General features: G+C 37.6%; 1 protein-coding gene across 1 annotated transcript; it reads right to left on the bottom strand.

Moving 5' to 3' along the window:
• Positions 1-932: 932 nt before the first annotated feature.
• SOSTDC1 (sclerostin domain containing 1) lies at positions 933-5247 on the bottom strand. The gene is made up of 2 exons (XM_025929910.2): positions 4881-5247; positions 933-2372 (listed from the first exon to the last, which is right to left on the bottom strand). Exons 1-2 carry the CDS (start codon positions 5083-5085, stop codon positions 1957-1959), a joined length of 621 nt encoding a protein of 206 aa, XP_025785695.1. The 5' UTR covers positions 5086-5247; the 3' UTR covers positions 933-1956.
• Positions 5248-18416: the final 13169 nt, after the last annotated feature.

Genomic DNA, 18416 nt, shown 5'->3' with positions numbered 1-18416 from the left:
AGTGGACTATGAATTGTTACATTATCTGATGGTATAATAGCATTATTATAAAATCTAGAGAGGTTTTCTGTCTTCATATACGTTGAGACTCTCCTACCTCTCATAGGAAAGGGACAAAATGTCCTTATTTAATTTATAATGCCATGTATGATATGCATGTGACGTTTAAATTCACAATTACAAAAGCACAACCTGCTACAGAAGAGGACCAAAGACTCCTTTGTGTTCAAAATCCAAAAGGGAAAACCCAGAAGATCTTAGCCCATAACCAAGCCCCTTTGGTTTTCATGTGGAGAGATGGGCTCAATCATTTGATTGAATTGGCACATCAGTTATATAACCGTACAATCTGGTTCAAGACTGGGGCTAGGTTGCTTAATGTTTCAACATGTCAGACTCGAAAATACTGAAAAATTAGTTTTTGTTTCCTTTGTTGTTTTTATTTGGTTTTATTTGTTGTTCGGGGGTGGGGGAGGGGCACACAGTAGTATTCAAAATTCCCCTAACAGATGATAATAGTTTTTTCACAAGTCCTTTCTCAAACTTAGCTGCATGCTGGAATCACCTGGAAAACCTTAAAATCTGCTGATATCTGAGTTCTACCCCCAGAAAGTATGATGTAATTTGGATGCCAGCCTGGACATTGGGTCTTAAATTATCTCCTCCAGGTGATTATAATGGGCAGCAGACTTGGCATCCCAGGTGTATATACATATGATATTATTACAACTCACTACAACTGGATTGTCACCCAACTTTTTAAATCATCCCTTTACTGAAAAGATTGTCTTTCTTTCTCTCCTCTGTTACTGAAGAACTTTTTTTTTTCAAAACTTGAATGTGCCTTATCAAAGAAATCAATTATTCTGATACATAAATTCTAATTTTGGTATACGTGCACCTTTTTCATACATGTTAAAGGCAAGGACAACAACTTTTAGCAGTGTTTATTTTCGTTAAAAGAAACTGATGGAATTGAAGGTTAAATCACCTTCGGATTGCACAGATTAAACAAAAAGGTATTACATATTTCAGTTTTACAAAGCATCTTATTGATTTAAAAGGATCCATACTATTGATAAAGTTCATGATAAAACATATATGTAAAAAGGAGACTAAAATATTTATTTTACATATCTACATGTATTCTCATATTTCTAGATCAACCACAAATCATACAGGAAAATATTTAGGTACATGGAAAAGCTTCAAAACATAAAAAATTAACAGTTTGAAAAAAAATCACATGTGAAAGCTCATTAAATAATAACATTGACAAATAAATAGTTCATCAGTTTTACTTATTAGCTGCTGCCATGCATTTCTGGCATTCCATTGTAAGCAAGGGTCAGCATGCAGGGTATAATTTCATACTATGAGACTGTAAAAAGCTACAGGGCTTATTTTTGAAGTGAAATGTCACAATATCTTTCACTCTTTCAAAGGAGATCACTCATGGCTGCTAAACTTCCCATGAAAATTACCAAAAAAAAAAAAAAAAAGCACCTTTCTGAAGTGTTACTGTGAAGATTCATGGCAACTATTTTTTTTTAACTCTTTAATTATGAAAGGGTTTTGCTGGGGATGGTGTGGGGTGGGGGATGGGCTGGGGAGTGGAGGATAACCAAGAAGCCCTTTTCTGCTTTAAAAAGTAATGATTCAGTGATGTATATAGTATCACCAGTCTTTCGAGAACCATGGGGAATTAAAACTACAGGTTGCATGGAATTTAAATGCAAATTGCACTCAAGGATATGCATACATCTTGAAAAACTTGAAAAAGAAAAGCTATTCCCAGAGAAGGTCCTGATACTTAGGACAGCTTGGTGGGTTTGATCAAAGCACAAAGCATCTATTTTCAAGTAAGAAAATAGCAATGGCAGGCTTGAGTCTTCCAAGCAATCAGATCTGTAAAGCAGATGGTTACTAGCCAGTCTGGTGTCGAAATTCTGAGTTCTAACTCAGGCTGTGCTTGCTGGATTTGCTGGCTCTTTTCCGCTCTCTGTGATGCTGGGCTGGCTTGGCAGGCGACATGCTCTCAAAGTTATGACTGGACTCATTGTGCTGCCGAGTGTACCTCTTGCACTTGCAGGCGGTGACCACTGTGATTTTGTAGGTGCGCGTGCTGCCATCTTGGCACTGAAGCTGGATTCTCTGGGTACGTGTTTTGTCATTGACACACCTCCATTCCTGGGAGCTCCTCCTGCTCCAGTACTTGGTTCCATAGCCTCCCCCTATCCAGTTGGGCAGCACCGGCAGGGGCAAGCACTCACCAGCACACACCAGCTCTTTCAGGGGGCTGATGCTGGTGCACTGGCCATCGGAGATGTATTTGGTGGAACGCAGCTCCCGGCAACCCACTTGAACTCGACCTACAGGAAACGGAAGAGCGTGCATTAAAGAGAAGAAGCAAATGAACGCTTCAAAAACAACAACAACAAAGGCATCTGCAATGGCAAAAACTGTATCCAAATGATAGCAAATTGTTAAATAGAAAGGGAACATCTATTTCATTTTCACAATGCAAAAATCTGCCTGGATGAGTGTAGAGATAACTTCCGTGAAAATGATCAGTTCACATGGCTGTACATTTTTGAAATAAAATGAACTAGGCCTGATTTTTGTTTTCATGGATAACATTAATTAATTGCTTACTGAAGTGTTTGAAAATCCCATTGTTTTTTAGTCTTACTCCCCAGTAAGGGTTAAACAGTTCTTACACTTGTGTAAATATTCCTTCTTCAGTGAGCTAAGAGACTATAATGTTCTTTTTCTCACAGGTCATATCAGTTAATATCTGCAAGTGCTTTTAATTAGGTTTTAAAAAAAAATCTCCTGGGAAAATGTGAAAAGTATTTAAATATTGTGTACAATGTGTATGCTCTCCCTATATTTTGTTTCAATTATAAAATTCAGCTGCAGAGAATCATACATACATGTGTGTACAAAGTCTGACATTTTGCATATCAACCTTAATAACTACGTTTTAAAGCTAAATTCCCAAGCTATCTTTTAAAAACAAATATTAAAATGTTTGAAAGGCAAAATGTCACTACAACTCAAAATTTGAAGAATATAAAAGCCCCTAAATCAGGAACGTATGGTTGCCATAACAACTTGGCTACATTTCCATGAATTTTATGGCAGAAAAATGCCTAACATGTCTGATTTACAACTGCAAAAGGAACCATGGTGTTCGTTTCCTGAAGGCTGGTCATGGCAAACTTTTTGTTTAGTTATTTGAATCTGTTAAGTATGTTCTCTAATCAGCTGTTTCTTGTTACATGCCTTATGCAATTAAAGCAAAAATTAATCTTGAAATGTTTGAGTGTTCCTTTCCATTGCTTTGTTACCCAAACTTGAGGAAAATTGCCTGTAACAATCTCGAAAAGAAATCAAAGTTTGTTAACCAGAAAAAAAAAATGTTTATAAGGATAGACTGCTGAAATTTAAAAAATAAAAATGCTAAGGACCGGTGAAGTAGTCTTGCCTTGAAGTGGAATCCTGAAGGCTAATTTGAAGTAGATCCTGAATGAGGAGTTGGACTTTGTCTCTCGGCCTCAGTAGCTCTGAGGTGGGAGACATAGCCTAAAGGGATGCAGTAGCTGTAAAACAATTTATGTAGACACACATACATCCGTATAGAGCGTGGGATTAAAGTGAAAGGGTAAACTAGCTGACTGGTCAGTGTGCTCTGCCTGTCTCATTCTGATTCCAGCTTCCCTTCCTGCATCTGCCTTAGGAATGCACCTGGAAAGAGCCGGAGATGGATTTGACTTGCCTAGCTTTTTGTTCCCCAAGTATATACCGATTTGGCATTTTTGCAGTGACAGTTCGTTGACCATGAATACCCACCACATTGCTCAGTAATCTAATAATAATCAGATACCGCCTTTGTACATAAGAGCAACTATCCTCAAGAAAGTGAAAACACCTTGGTTTTCTTAGAAAGATATTAGTAGCCCTATTTGCTTGGACTTCTCAAAGGTCAAAATTACTTCTAGCAGTTGAATGGAATTGAGGTGGAGCAAAAGATTTGTGTAAAATTTCCCGTGCACTGTTTTTCTGTGTCTCTATGAAAACCTGTTTGTTAGCATGTGAACTTTTCTTGAAAGGAGTGAAGCAAAAGTTAGGAGAAGAAATTTGAATCCCTCTAAGTAATGTTTGATTAGTGTGTCAATTCAGCAAACAGAAAAGAAAACAAATACTCCCTGTACAAAATATTATTGTACTGCTATTATTTTAAATCTCTAAAGTTATAAAAGTTTCCCCACTCTTTCACAGAAGTATACAATTAGCCCAATTTGGATCTGGTTAATAAGTAATTATGTTGGAAAAATAGGATTCTCCAATATTTTTAGTTACATCTCTCTTTTACATTGGTCATCATCAAAACTTTCAACCATTTCACTAGACATATTTTAGAAATCCTTGTGAGCCATTTTTTTTTCCCGGAAAGCTTGTGATTTCCTATACATACTTTGGTTAGTCACGTTTATGCACTTTACCACAATTGTACATGTCCTGAAATACACAGAAAACAACCCGAATGTACACTACGTAGAAGAACACTTTTTTAAAATCTCTCGTTTTGCATGATTTTTAAAAAAGCAACAGTTTAATTCCTAGAAACATTTTCTTTTTTGGATGTTTGATAGAACTTAAGTCCTCGCCTGCATTATCAAATCACTGTTTTAGTTACATTAACTTTGTAGGGAAGAATGCCAATCTACACATGCAGTAGATTACTCCCAGATTGTTTAGCAAAATATACATGGTTCAGGTTAGTTAGCAATGAAACGATTCTATAGGAATGTGAGCTAATGCTACCAAAAGAGAAAAAAAAAAAACCAAAATCCATGCAAGTAAAACACACTTACTGTTCCGATCCAGTCCAGTGTTACTGAAATGCCTGCCTCCATTTCTGGCTTGATTCATCGTGCTGTTGCTGCTGGGGTGTGCTGGAACAGGTTTAACCACATGTGAATAAAGGATTTCTGTGGCATCATTTTTAAAAGCCAAACAGCTTTTCATTAGGATGCATGCAAAGGGAATGAGATAGAAATGAATGGCAGGAGGAAGCATGGTGAGGAGAGGATTTGCTTGGCTGGAGAGCTGGTTAATTCCTTTCCCTCTGCTTCTGCACTGTAACTGTGAAATTCCTCTTCAAGGTTCCCTTTATATATCCAGTGAGGTTTGGCGTTCATTCAGGTGTAAAGTTGTATAGAGCTTCAGAGTGAAAACACAGAGAAGGGGTGGGATCCCTACATGACCCTGCAAAAGAATTTTACCAATAGAAGAGAAGACTACAGAAAAGGAGGAGCTTGGTATACAAATGGCCTGAAATTTCAGAGTTGCGCTTCATCAGTTGTCTGGGAGCTAAAGCAGCCAGGCACATTCTATAGCAACTCCAGACTATCTCCCTCTCTGCCATTTCCTTTCCTGAATCTAGTTCACATTCGGGTTTAATTTAAATGAAAATACACTGCTGTTCATTTGAAGAGATTTACATTCCCACAATTGTTCCGCACTCCCCCCAGATTTTAGAGTATTTAGGGTAGGGAGCGTGTTCTTCCCAGATAATAGGAAGTTGTTCGGGTGAGTTTTGCTAGACTTGCAGTAAGCACCTATTAAACATATTTTGTTTCTCAAGAAGCAAACCGATATATTTTTTTTCCTTTAAAGTATAAGGCATATGGAGCTAAAATCTGCCCCCTGGACACACTTAAATAATGCAGCTTTGATCTGCATGAACTGCTGCTCTGCTAGGTAAATTATTGCCAGGGGTTCTGTGAGGAGAATAATGAGCATAGCTCTTTCTGCAGTAAAGAAATACTATCAATTTTCATCTTAAAAATATGTCACAATTGTGAAAATTCATAGCATTTAGCATAAAAAAAAGCCATTCCTGACAGATCATTGTTTAGCAAATTCAAAATAATTTTTTCTAGGTTTTTCATTAGCTGCCCAACACATGTTCTATCTGTATTTACTAAGCATTTTGTTCATTGCTGCCTTTGATTCTGCTGCACACATAAGAAACATACTTTCCTGACCTTCTTTATCCACACCTGCAACAGATGTTCCATTAATATTACTTAGCATTCTCCATTCTTTTTAAAAAAGTCACAAAATTTCCTCTGGTTTATGGGATATTTTGATTGGAATAATTACACACTCTGAATCATCTTTTCAATTTTAGATCTATTTTTGCCTTCTGTGCGGTTACTGACATGACCTGATACCACAGATATTTTGTATCTCTCCCCTTTATAAACTTGGGTCTGTTACAGCTGCTATTCCTATCTATCTACCTACCTACCTGCCCACCTACCTACGTATCTATTCAGCTATCTATCCATCTATCCATCTATGTTTCTCCAAATGGCACTATTGACACTTTGAAATAGATAATTCTTTATTATGTAGGGCTGTTCTGTGTATTTAGCAGCATACCTGGCTGGCTTCTACACACTAGATGCCAGTACTATAACCCCACCCCCTCCATTATAACCAAAAATGTCTCCAGACTTTTCCAAATATCTCCTGCAGGCCAAAATCATCTATCCATCTATCTCTCTCAATATAAAAAGAAAGTAAAATTAAGAATAAAGACTAATTATTTAATAATACTAAGAAATTACTGAGTTTTTCAAGAAGGAAAGTATTATTATGGTTTTGTTTAGAATCAGCATCTACTTCTCTGTTAGAGGTATATGCTGAAATATTCTTAGACAAAATGATAGGATGTCTGGAATAAACTTCAAAAATAATTTGGGAGGAGGTTAGTTAGAGGTGTAGGTGGGGCAAGACTGGTCATGGGTTAAGGGTTCAAATGTTCAAAATTCTACATAATCAAAATTATAAAAACTAAAGTAAAAAAATTCAATTTAATGTGTATGTCTGCTTCATAACAATCAGATCCCTATCCTAAGGTCGTATGTAGTCATTTATTCTAACATCCTTCCTGAAAAACAATACATCAGTTTACTGTATGCACATGGAGATTATATACTAGGCATCCTCTTAAAATACTAACTGAAGAAGTTTTATCCTGCCTATCAGAGTACTTGATATTAATTACATGAAGGATGTTACTATTAACCATTTACCAGTAGACCCAATGCCTAAATGAAGCAAGGGGGTCAAAAGAATCTCATCTCTTCACCATTACTCTGTTGTGTGTCTGTGTGTCACAGTAAAATAAGATATTTTAATTTGCAGTTTAATTCCTTTTTTCTGATTTTTTTTTTTAACATTTATTTATTTTTGGGACAGAGAGAGACAGAGCATGAACGGGGGAGGGGCAGAGAGAGAGGGAGACACAGAATCGGAAACAGGCTCCAGGCTCTGAGCCATCAGCCCAGAGCCCGACGCGGGGCTCAAACTCACGGACCGCGAGATCGTGACCTGGCTGAAGTCGGATGCTTAACCGACTGCGCCACCCAGGCGCCCCGTTTTTTTCTGATTTTTTAAAGTTTATTTATTCATTTTGAGACAAAGAGAGAGAGAGACAGACAGACAGAGCACTAGTGGGGGAGGGATACAGAGAGAGGGAGACACAGAATACAAAGGAGGCTCACACTGTCAGCACAGAGCCTGACGCGGGGCTCAAACTCACAAACCATGAGATCATGACCTGAGCCGAAGTCAGATGCTTAACCAACGGAGACACCCAGGCTCCCCTTGCAGTTTAATTATTACGGGGGATTAATCAGATTGACCAAATTTATTTATAATTGTTAACTCTGTTTTGCACCTGGTATTCTGCAGACTCAGCCTTAGGATATTACCTCAGGGAGAAGCAAAATTGCCAGGATGAGGGCAATATGGTTGGTGCATGTGGACAGGAAAAATTTAGAGTTCTTAGATCCAATACATCATACAGGATCAAATTAGAAAACTACTTTGATAAAATAGAAATAATCACAAATTGGCTATTTAAGAGTTTTTCTGAGCAGTTTAACAGTACTTCATTAAGAATAACCACAAACTCTAAGATTATGGCTATAAATGTTTGACATAATTGATTAAGAAAGTATTCCCCTGAACAAGCTGTGTTCTTTCTCATCTCCAAAACTTCGTATGCACATGGTTCTCCTTCTATTTGGAAAATCTCCCTCTATCACTTTCCTCATTCCCTTCCTCATTGGCTAATACATATCTTTCCTCCAAGACTCACTTTAGATAGAACTAGGAGTAAGGAAAGTCCCTTGCCCTCTACCTCCTCAAGTCTGGAGTCAGCACCCCATCCATTGTATCAGAGTGGCCAATTGTCTGATGGCTTTGAAAGCCTTGTGATACAAGAATGATTTTTATCTTACGAATAATGTTCAACAAGTGGGTAAATTACTTAAGAAATACAGAAAAACTGTCCTTTCACATATTCAAAAATTGGTTAATATTTATGGTAGGCAATCAGAAAGATGGCCCCTAATAACCTTCAACTCATGATATTGACACCCCTGAGGCAATCAGCTTCTCTTCAGTGTACATTGGACCTAGAGACTAACTTCCAATGAATATAATATCGTGATGAGATGTGAATTTCATGCTTAGGTTATACCAAAAGACTGTGACTTCTGTCTTCCTTACCTGCTGTAGCTCCCTCCACTTGCTTTGCTAGAAACCAGCTGCCATGTTATAAGCTTTCCTATGGAGAGTTGGCCCAAGTGGCAAGGAATGGATGTCTCTTGCCAACAAGGAAGGGGAGCCTTCCACTAAACAAACCATGAGGACCTGAATTCTATCAACAACCACATGGATAAGTCTGAAAGCAAATCTCACAGCCCATCTTTCACGTGAGGCCTGCAGCCCCAGCTTATACCTTGTGGCCTTATGAAAGACTTTAAGCCAGAGCCATCTCAGCAGCTATGAGATAGTAAATGTTGTTCTAACTAAGGTTTGGGGTAATTTGTTGTGCATCCATAGATAATTAAGGCAATATTATCTGTTTGAAAATGAAGATACAGTAATTAAGCTATTAATTTTGTGAATAATGCTAGAACCTTGAAAGCATTAGATGCGGCACCATTCAATATGGTGGTTGGGCAAGTTCTGTTTTTAGGCTTTGAAATCTATTTTCTGGTCCTCCGTTGAGTCATCGATGTTGTTCTATTATTAATAATCAAATAATGGTATCGAATTACCACTATTACTCTGATGTGCAAAAGCTGGAATTTAAATGCTCTAATAGTATTGTTGATCATGTGACTCCTAGCACTGGAATCAGAAAATCTGAATTTGAATCTTATTTCTGGCATTTGTAATCTGTATGAACTGGTTATATTTCCTGAAACTAAGTTAGTTGCTTCATGTGTAAAACATCACCAAACTTACCTATCTCAATAAGAAATTAAAAAAAAAAAAAAAAATGGAAGTGTCTAGCACAAAACCAGGCCCAGAAGAAATGGAAAAAATAGTCATTGAATATGAGTTTAAAAGTCCTGTTTCTCATTAGAGTCTTTGAATTTAAAAATGATTTTTCAAAGATTAGAGAAGTCTCCAACAAACACAATTATTCAATTTAAGATGGAGAACAAAAGTTAAAAGGAAAGAGATTGTTTAGTTTGATTAAACACTAAAGAATGTGTAAATGTTCTTTCGTTAAAAATAATTAGACTGACCAATTGTTTTTTATCTCTGACAGGGGAAGAACCAGAATAAATATAAACAAAATATGTTTACTGAGTGCAATAATGAGCTATATCTCGTTCTCTATGGACTTAAACTATGTTCAGAGTGTTCCAATTAATAATAGAACTTATGGCATTGACCACTGTTAGTTTAGAAGAGAAAGAAAACTACTATAGAATCTTCATGCATAAAAATCCTTAAAAGAGGATGGATTAACATCTTTCATTCATTTCATGTCAATATGTGTCGAGTCCAGTATTTGTCAAAGACGCTGCAGTTCAGGGTCTGCAAAGCTGAATGAGGCACAGTGCTTACCCTCTTGCCTTTTCCCTAAAGCTCCTGTTTAGAATTCCACTAAAGGAATTCCCCTTAACTTGATCCTTCTGTAGGATTTTCTTCCTCCCTCACCACCGTTATTAGTTGTCTCTTTACTTTTATTTTGTTTAAATGTTTTTTGGTTTTATTTGTAGAATAAAAGTGTTTTTGTTGTTGTTATAAGCATCCCCAACACAGATAATATTAATTTACATAGTGCTGTTTATAAGGCGCTGTGTAGCCTGACACAAGACCCAAGTGGAAATTCAAAATCCGGTGGATACATCTCTAGATATAGTTCTCAATCTTGGCACTGGCGACATTCTGGGCCAGATCATTGTTATGGGACCTGTCCTGTGTATTGTAGGGGGTTTAGTGGCAACCCTGGGCTTTCTCCGCTAGATGCCACTTGTACCTCCCTCACCCAGCTGTGAACAACAAAAACATCTTCTTCAGACATTGTCAAATGTCCCCGATGTGCAAAACAGTCCTGGGTTATAAACCACCAGCCTAGGCAAATTCTCCAGGAAACTTCCTAAAAATGCCAGCAAGCTGCTATTAAGGAAAACCTTATATGCAAGCTCTAGGGAACATGTCAAGACAGTAAGAAGAGGGCTTCCATATGGTTGTAAAAATTAGGGAGACTAGTAAGTTGTCCTTCTCACTGGCGTTTGCTAACTTGCACAGTAAGAACTGATCTCTTCACCGTACATTCAGCTCACACAAGTCCCTGAACTCAGTGTAAGCATGGTTGGTAGCATATTAAATATCCTGTCCCCAATAATGGGAGCTAGAATTCGTTTTGTTCCACACAACCCTGATAGTTCTTCTAAAACCGTATTTTAGGGGCACCTGGTAACTCAGTTGGTTAAGTGGCTGACCTCGGTTCAGGTGGTGATCTCGCAGTCCATGGATTTGAGCCCCACATCTGGCTCTGTGCTGACAGCTCAGCCTGGAGCCTGCTTCAGATTTTGTGTCTCCATCTCTCTCTGCCCCTCCCCACTCACGCTCTCTCTCTTTCTCTCTCTCTCTCAAAAATAATTAAGCTTTAAAAAAGGTCCTCAGACCTTGAATCAGAACCCCCTGGGGTAGAATCCAGGAACCTGTGTTCTAACAACTCTCCCAGTCCTTGTTCTGCGCGCTAAGGTGTGAGATGCACGACAGTAGGCTGCGCACATGCCCTGTCCCCATAGTCTCCATCGCAGTTACCTCATCTGTTTAACTAGGACTCTGCTCCAGACTCTTCCAGTTTGTACAGTCAGATGGAAGCCCTGCCCTAAAGCTCAGCTCAGTTGGCCAAAACCTGAACCCATTTCTTTTTCCTGTATTTATTTCTCCCTAGGGCCTGGATATTCTTGGTGTCTTCCAATGACTGATTAATGCTTTGTTCCACAGAGAGGGACACAAAAATTACCACCTACGGTGATACCATTGCTCACTAGAAATTTTGGCAGCCATATCTGATTCTCACAGCTATCAATGTTGACCCAGATTTTGGCAAAATACTTTCATCATTGTGGTTTTGATTGTTGTCCACCAACCTCAGGAGCATTCCACAGCCAAGTCAGGCTCCTAGCCCCAGCAGCATGCAGTCTCGTTTCACTCTTTCCTGAGGAATCTCTTATTCAAGTACCAATGGGTTTCCTGGCCAAGCCTAAACCTATTAGGACCTTACCTCACCAGTAGTAGAGGCCTAACAATCTGTAGTTCCCTGGTATGTCAGAAAACTGGAGGACAAAAAGAATGTAGCAGAGAATCTGGCCCAATACCACTACAGCTTTTCTGGGAAATAAAGTTGCTGCAGAAACTTCCTAATTTCAATTCTGGTATGTTTTAATGAAGTAATTTGCTTCCAAGTTCTGTGTAGATGGGAGGTGTGGTGTAGGGGTCCCACAGCTACTATGTAGCTGGAATGAAGGATATGTGCTAGGGAACATGGAAAACAATTGTGTCTACATTGATTGGAAAGGCAGATTGGAGCAGATCATTAACTACAGTCCTGCTTTGCAGGTTTAAAAGTTTGGAGATAATTTGGTAAACAGTGAAGAGTCACTGAAGGATGTGAATGTGAATATATGTGTTTGTTTTTTATTTTCACAAAGTAAAAACACCATGTAACTTACATACAGGTAAAGTGATAGAAAATTTCCAGTACCTCAAAGTTTCTCTCCTGTCCCCTTTCCTAGTAACCACTTTCTTCTTCCTCCCTAAAATAAAATTACTATTCTGATTTCTGACACCAGTTATTAATTTTGCCTGTTTTAGAATTTGATATAAGAATGACTTTTTTCATTGTTGTATACTATTGAATTGCATTGACATCCACAATTCATTTATCTAGTCTAGACTGGATTGGTTCTAGCTTGTGGCTATTATGAATAAAGTTGTTATAAACATTCTAGTGCCTGTCTTTTATGCATCTATAGATAATATATTTTTGTTAAATATAAATCTAGTTGTAAGTGGATGAAATAGAGAATTTGTATATTCAACTTTAGTAGATAATAACAAAGTTTTCCAAAGCAATCTCATTAAATGAAATATTCACTCGCCCTGACAGATTATAAGCAGGGGAAGGTCAAGAGCACACAGTTTCAGAACACTGATTCTAGATGCAATGTGTGATATGGGTTAGGCAGAGTTACACTGCAACATAGGAAGGAGGCACATTATTTCGAGAACTCAGGTGAAAAAAAAAAAAATCCTGAACTTGAGAGAGAGGGAAGGCTAGGACAAAGATCAGAGACACTGAGAATAGGTTGGCAGTTGATTGGAAATGAAGGTAAAGGTGAAAATAAAGTTGTAAAGCTGGGTGACTAGGGAAATGGTGGGGTCAGGGGAACCAGGCTGGAAGAGTTTAAAGTTTAATAATGAGTTTAGACTGCATTAGGATGTGGTTACGGTGCTGGTGGAAATCCAAGAGAAATTGTCTAAGAGACAGCTAGAATCAAAGCTCAAGAAATCTATCCAGCGACGGGCAGCAAATTTTTTCGGATGCTTTCTTAGAGTACAACCCTAGAACTTGGTTTAGAAATCTTTTGTCAAGTAACACAAACACTTTCATTTACATACCTACTGTCATGTAATCCTGCCCCTAGATTTTTTAAACCTAATTCCCTACTTTCAGGAATTCTCAAGTAGTATAAACTATAAGCTTATAAAACTTATGCCCTGTGTTTTTTGCAAAACCATAAATAATAAACATCTCTCAACATCCCTTCTTTTTTTATTACCCAGATAGCAACTGGCTTAGTTCAAGTTTTCATCATTATTTGCCTGGGCTACTGTCATTAACTACTTAACTGATCTCTCATCTTACAGGCTCATCACCTTAAAATGCACTCTCCAGAATAAGATACAGCAGGATCTTTTATTTATTAAAAAATTTTTTTAATGTTTATTTATTATTGAGAGACAGAGAGACACAGAGCATGAGCATGGGAGGGGTAGAGAGAGGGGAGACACAGAATCTGAAGTAGGCTCAAGGCTCTGAGCTGTCAGCACAGAGCCTGACCTGGGGCTTGAACTCATGAACTGTGAGACCATGACCTAAGCCAAAATTGGTCGCCTAACCAACTAAGCCACCCAGGTGCTCAACAGCAGGATCTTTTAAAAATGGATATCAGAGCATCTCATTTAAAAATGTTAGTCGAGGCGCTCCTGGGTGGCTCAATGGGTTAAGCGTCTGATTCTTGATGTGAGCTCAGGTCATCATCTCCATGCTCACAGCACACAGTACAGAGCCTGCTTGGGATTCTCTCTCTCCCTCTCTCTGGGCCCCTCCCCTGCTTGCGTGCTCTCTCTCTCTCTCTCTCTCTCTCTTTCTCCCTAGAAAAAAAAGTCAGTTAGATCCTTTTACTTGCAGAACAAACATCTTCATGAGCCAGCTATCCTCCTTTCTTTCCATTCCTTAGATTTATGTTTCTATAGTAGTTTTTCATGCTCACCATTCAATTTAATGCCTTTATGCCTTTCATTCCTGCAAATGCTCTTTTCATTATTCAAAATTCTGTTCTTGGAAGCCTTTATTGAAAATATAGACTAAATTAACAAATGGTGAAATACAAAGGAAAGGACAATTGGGAGAAAAGGAAGAATATTTGGGAGCTGTGTCTCTGAGGATTAGGTATTACAATTTAGAATAATATAAAGACATTTATTTTTTATTTTTTTATATTTATTTAATTTATTTTTTTAATTTACATCCAAGTTAGCATATAGTGCAACAATGATTTCAGGAGTAGATTCCTCATTTCCCTTACCCATTTAGCCCATCCCCCTCCCACAACCCCTCCAGTAACCCTCTGTTTCTTCTCCATATTTAAGAGTCTCTTATGTTTTTGTCCCCCTCCCTGTTTTTATATTATTTTTGCTTCCTTTCCCTTATGTTCATCTGTTTTGTATCTTAAAGTCCTCATATGACAAAGACATTTATTTTAATCTCAGTAAAATCAGGTGATTTACATTTCCAATCCTAATACACAGCACAATGTATTTAAGATCAGTAAAATTATTTAAAATATAATTATTAAAATAGAGAAAAGGATATATGCAGATTTTCAGCACAGAATATTTTATTTATGACCTTGAAAGAGAATACTGCTTTATATTTTTAAATTTTCTAAACAAGTGTCCTTCTTAATGCTCTCATACGATTAACAAGAAAATTAAGCTGATTACTTCATAATATTTAAGCTTATTGTATTATGGAAAAGAGTTGCATCATCAGATTTCTACCTTTTTAAGAAATAGGATTATAAAATTATGAAAAGGATACATGCATGTTATAAACTGTGTCAATAGTTCATTAAGTAGGATAAAGTCACCTCTTCCCATTTCTCCTCCAACCCCACTACCCAGAAATAATCAGTTAGGAGTGCCTTGTGATGTTTTCCAACATTTTCTGCATTTATAAGCTAATTTAAATATGATATGCATATAAATACACATATATATTTTTAACTTTTGTCATAAAGACAGGAACATGCTATACATAGGATTTCTCAAATTATATTGAGTATTTAATGACCTATCTTGGACATTTTCCTGTATCAGAACATACAGGTTTGCCTCATTCTTTTCAACCTTAGCATTGGATGGGCTACATGGATCTTATATAAACTATCCATTAATTCTCTTCTGATAAAATATTTAGATTGTTTTTAGATGATCTCCTTTATATATGTGGCAGGATATTTGTTCTAGACAATCACTTAGCGTCCATTTTTTTCCTTTGCCTTCATCCAGGAAGTTGAGGAGGAGGTAGAATTGTGAGGGAAGGACTGGGGTTGGGTATATATGCTTCATGAAAGACCAGAGGCCAAGCCCTACTCCCTGACAGTGTCCCAGACAGGTGGCTAATATTCAGAAAGGCACGATAACCACCTTCATTAAAGTTCCAGTAGGATATGTAATTCCAGAGCCTCTGTGGTAGAGGCTAAAATCTGGGATTGTGATGCCTTCTGCTTTGGTCTTCTTCTTCAAAATTACTTTGGCTATTCGGCGCTTTTTGTGGTTCCATACGAATTTTAGGATTGCTTGTTCTAGCTTCGAGAAGAATGCTGGTGCAATTTTGATTGGGATTGCATTGAATGTGTAGATAGCTTTGGGTAGTATTGACATTTTAACAATATTTATTCTTCCAATCCATGAGCACGGAATGTTTTTCCATTTCTTTATAACTTCTTCAATTTCCTTCATAAGCTTTCTATAGTTTTCAGCATACAGATCTTTTACATCTTTGGTTAGGTTTAATCCTAGGTATTTTATGCTTCTTGGTGCAATTGTGAATGGGATCAGTTTCTTTATTTGTCTTTCTGTTGCTTCATTATTAGTGTATAAGAATGCAACTGATTTCTGGACATTGATTTTGTATCCTGTGACTGCTGAATTCATGTATCAGTTCTAGCAGACTTTTGGTGGAGTCTATCGGGTTTTCCATGTATAATATCATGTCTTCTGCAAAAAGTGATAGCTTGACTTCATGTTTGCCAATTTTGATGCCTTTGATTTCCTTTTGTTGTCTGATTGCTGATGCTAGAACTTCCAACACTATGTTAAACAACAGGGGTGAGAGTGGACATCCCTGTCATGTTCCTGATCTCAGGGAAAAAGCTCTCAGTTTTTCCCCATTGAGGATGATGTTAGCTGTGGGCTTTTCATAAATGGCTTTTATGATGTTTAAGTATGTTCCTTCTATCCCGACTTTCTCGAGGGTTTTTATTAAGAAAGGATGCTGAATTTTGTGAAATGCTTTTTCTGCATCGATTGACAGGATCATATAGTTCTGTTCTTTTCTTTTATTAACATCATGTATCACATTGATTGATTTGCGAATGTTGAACCAGCCCTGCATCCCAGGAATGAATCCCACTTGATCATGGTGAATAATTCTTTTTATATGCTGTTGAATTCGATTTGCTAGTATCTTAGTGAGAATTTTTGCATCCATATTCATCAGGGATATAGCCTGTAGTTCTCTTTTTTTGCTGGGTCTCTGTCTGGTTTAGGAATCAAAGTAATGCTGGCTTCATAGAATGAGTCTGGAAGTTTTCCTTCCCTTTCTATTTTTTGGAACAGCTTGAGAAGGATAGGTATTATCTCTGCTTTAAATGCCTGGTAGAATTCCCCTGGGAAGCCATCTGGTCCTGGACTCTTATTTGTTGGGAGATTTTTGATAACTGATTCAATTTCTTTGCTGGTTATGGGTCTGTTCAAGTTTTTTATTTCCTCCTGTTTCAGTTTTAGAAGTGTGTGGGTGCTTAGGAATTTGTCCATTTCTTCCAGGTTGTCCAGTTTGTTGGCATATCATTTTTCATAGTACTCCCTGATAATTGCTTGTATTTCTGAGGGATTGGTTGTAATAATTCCATTTTCATTCATGATTTTATCTATTTGGGTCATCTCCATTTTCTTTTTGAGAAAGCCTGGCTAGAGGTTTACCAATTTTGTTTATTTTTTTCAAAAAGCCAACTCTTGGTTTCATTGATCTGCTCTACAGTTTTTTTTAGATTCTATATTGTTTATTTCTGCTCTGATCTTTATTATTTCTCTTCTTCTGCTGGATTTGGGGTGTCTTTGCTGTTTTGTTTATTTCCTTTAGGTGTGCTGTTAGATTTTGTATTTGGGATTTTTCTTGTTTCTTGAGATAGGCCTGGATTGCAATGTATTTTCCTCTCAGGACTGCCTTCGCTGCATCCCAAAGAGTTTGGATTGTTGTATTTTCATTTTCATTTGTTTCCATATATTTCTTAATTTCTTCTCTAATTGCCTGGTTGACCCACTCATTCTTTAGTAGGGTGTTCTTTAACCTCCATGCTTTTGGAGGTTTTCCAGACTTTTTCCTGTGGTTGATTTCAAGCTTCATAGCATTGTGGTCTGAAAGTATGCATGGTATGATCTCAATTCTTTTATACTTATATAAAGGGCTGCTTTGTGACCCAGTATGTGATCTATCTTGGAGAAAGTTCCATGTGCACTCGAGAAGAAAGTATATTCTGTTGCTTTGGGATGCAGAGTTCTAAATATATCTGTCAACTCCATCTGATCCAATGTTTCATTCAGGGCCCTTGTTTCTTTATTGATCCTGTGTCTAGATGATCTATCCATTGTTGTAAGTGGAGTGTTAAAGTCCCCTGCAATTACCATATTCTTATCAATAATGTTGCTTATGTTTGTGATTAATTGTTTTATATATTTGGGGGCTCCCATATTTGGCACATAGACATTTATAATTGTTAGCTCTTCCTGATGGCTAGATCCTGTAATTATTATATAATGCCCTTCTTCATCTCTTGTTACAACCTTTAATTAATTAATTTACTTATTTATTTATTTATTTATTTAAAAAATTTTTTTAATGTCTATTTATTTTTGAAACAGAGAGAGACAGAACATGAACAGGGGAGGGTCAGAGAGAGAGGGAGACACAGAATCCGAAGCAGGCTCCAGGCTCTGAGCTGTCAGCACAGGGCCTGACGTGGGGCTCAAACTCACGGAGTGTGAGATCATGCCCTGAGCTGCAGTCAGACACTCAACTGAATGAGCCACCCAGGTGCCCCTACAACCTTTAATTTAAAGTCTAGTTTGTCTGATATGAGTAGGGCTACTCCAGCTTTCTTGTGAGTTCCAGTAGCATGATAGATAGTTCTCCATCCCCTCACTTTCAATCTGAAGGTGTTCTCAGGTCTAAAATGAGTCTCTTGTAGACAGCAAATGTATGGGTCTTGTTTTTTATCCATTTTGATACCCTATGCCTTTTGGTTGGAGCATTTAGGCCATTTGCATTCAGTGTTATTATAGAAAGATATGGGTTTAGAGTCATTGTGATGTCTGTAGGTTTCATGCTTGTAGTGATGTCTCTGGTACTTTGTGGTCCTTGCAACATTTCACTCACAGAATCCCCCTTAGGATCTCTTGTAGGGCTGGTTTAGTGGTGATGAATTCCTTCAGTTTATGTTTGTTTG

The sequence above is a fragment of the Puma concolor genome, chromosome A2 (assembly GCF_028749965.1).
Source record: "Puma concolor isolate L17-30 chromosome A2, mPumCon1.1.hap2, whole genome shotgun sequence".
Classification (NCBI taxonomy): Eukaryota; Metazoa; Chordata; class Mammalia; order Carnivora; family Felidae; genus Puma; species Puma concolor.
The sequence above is the reverse complement of the archived record's forward strand: the minus strand, read 5'-3'. Positions and strand labels throughout refer to the sequence as shown.

Excerpts from the sequence above, each read along its gene's own strand:
- SOSTDC1 (XM_025929910.2), bottom strand. The coding sequence starts at position 5,085 with ATGCTTCCTCCTGCCATTCATTTCTATCTCATTCCCTTTGCATGCATC. Across the intron at positions 2,373-4,880 it reads CACTGGACTGGATCGGAACA|GTCGAGTTCAAGTGGGTTGC; the intron begins GTAAGTGTGTTT and ends CGTTTCCTGTAG.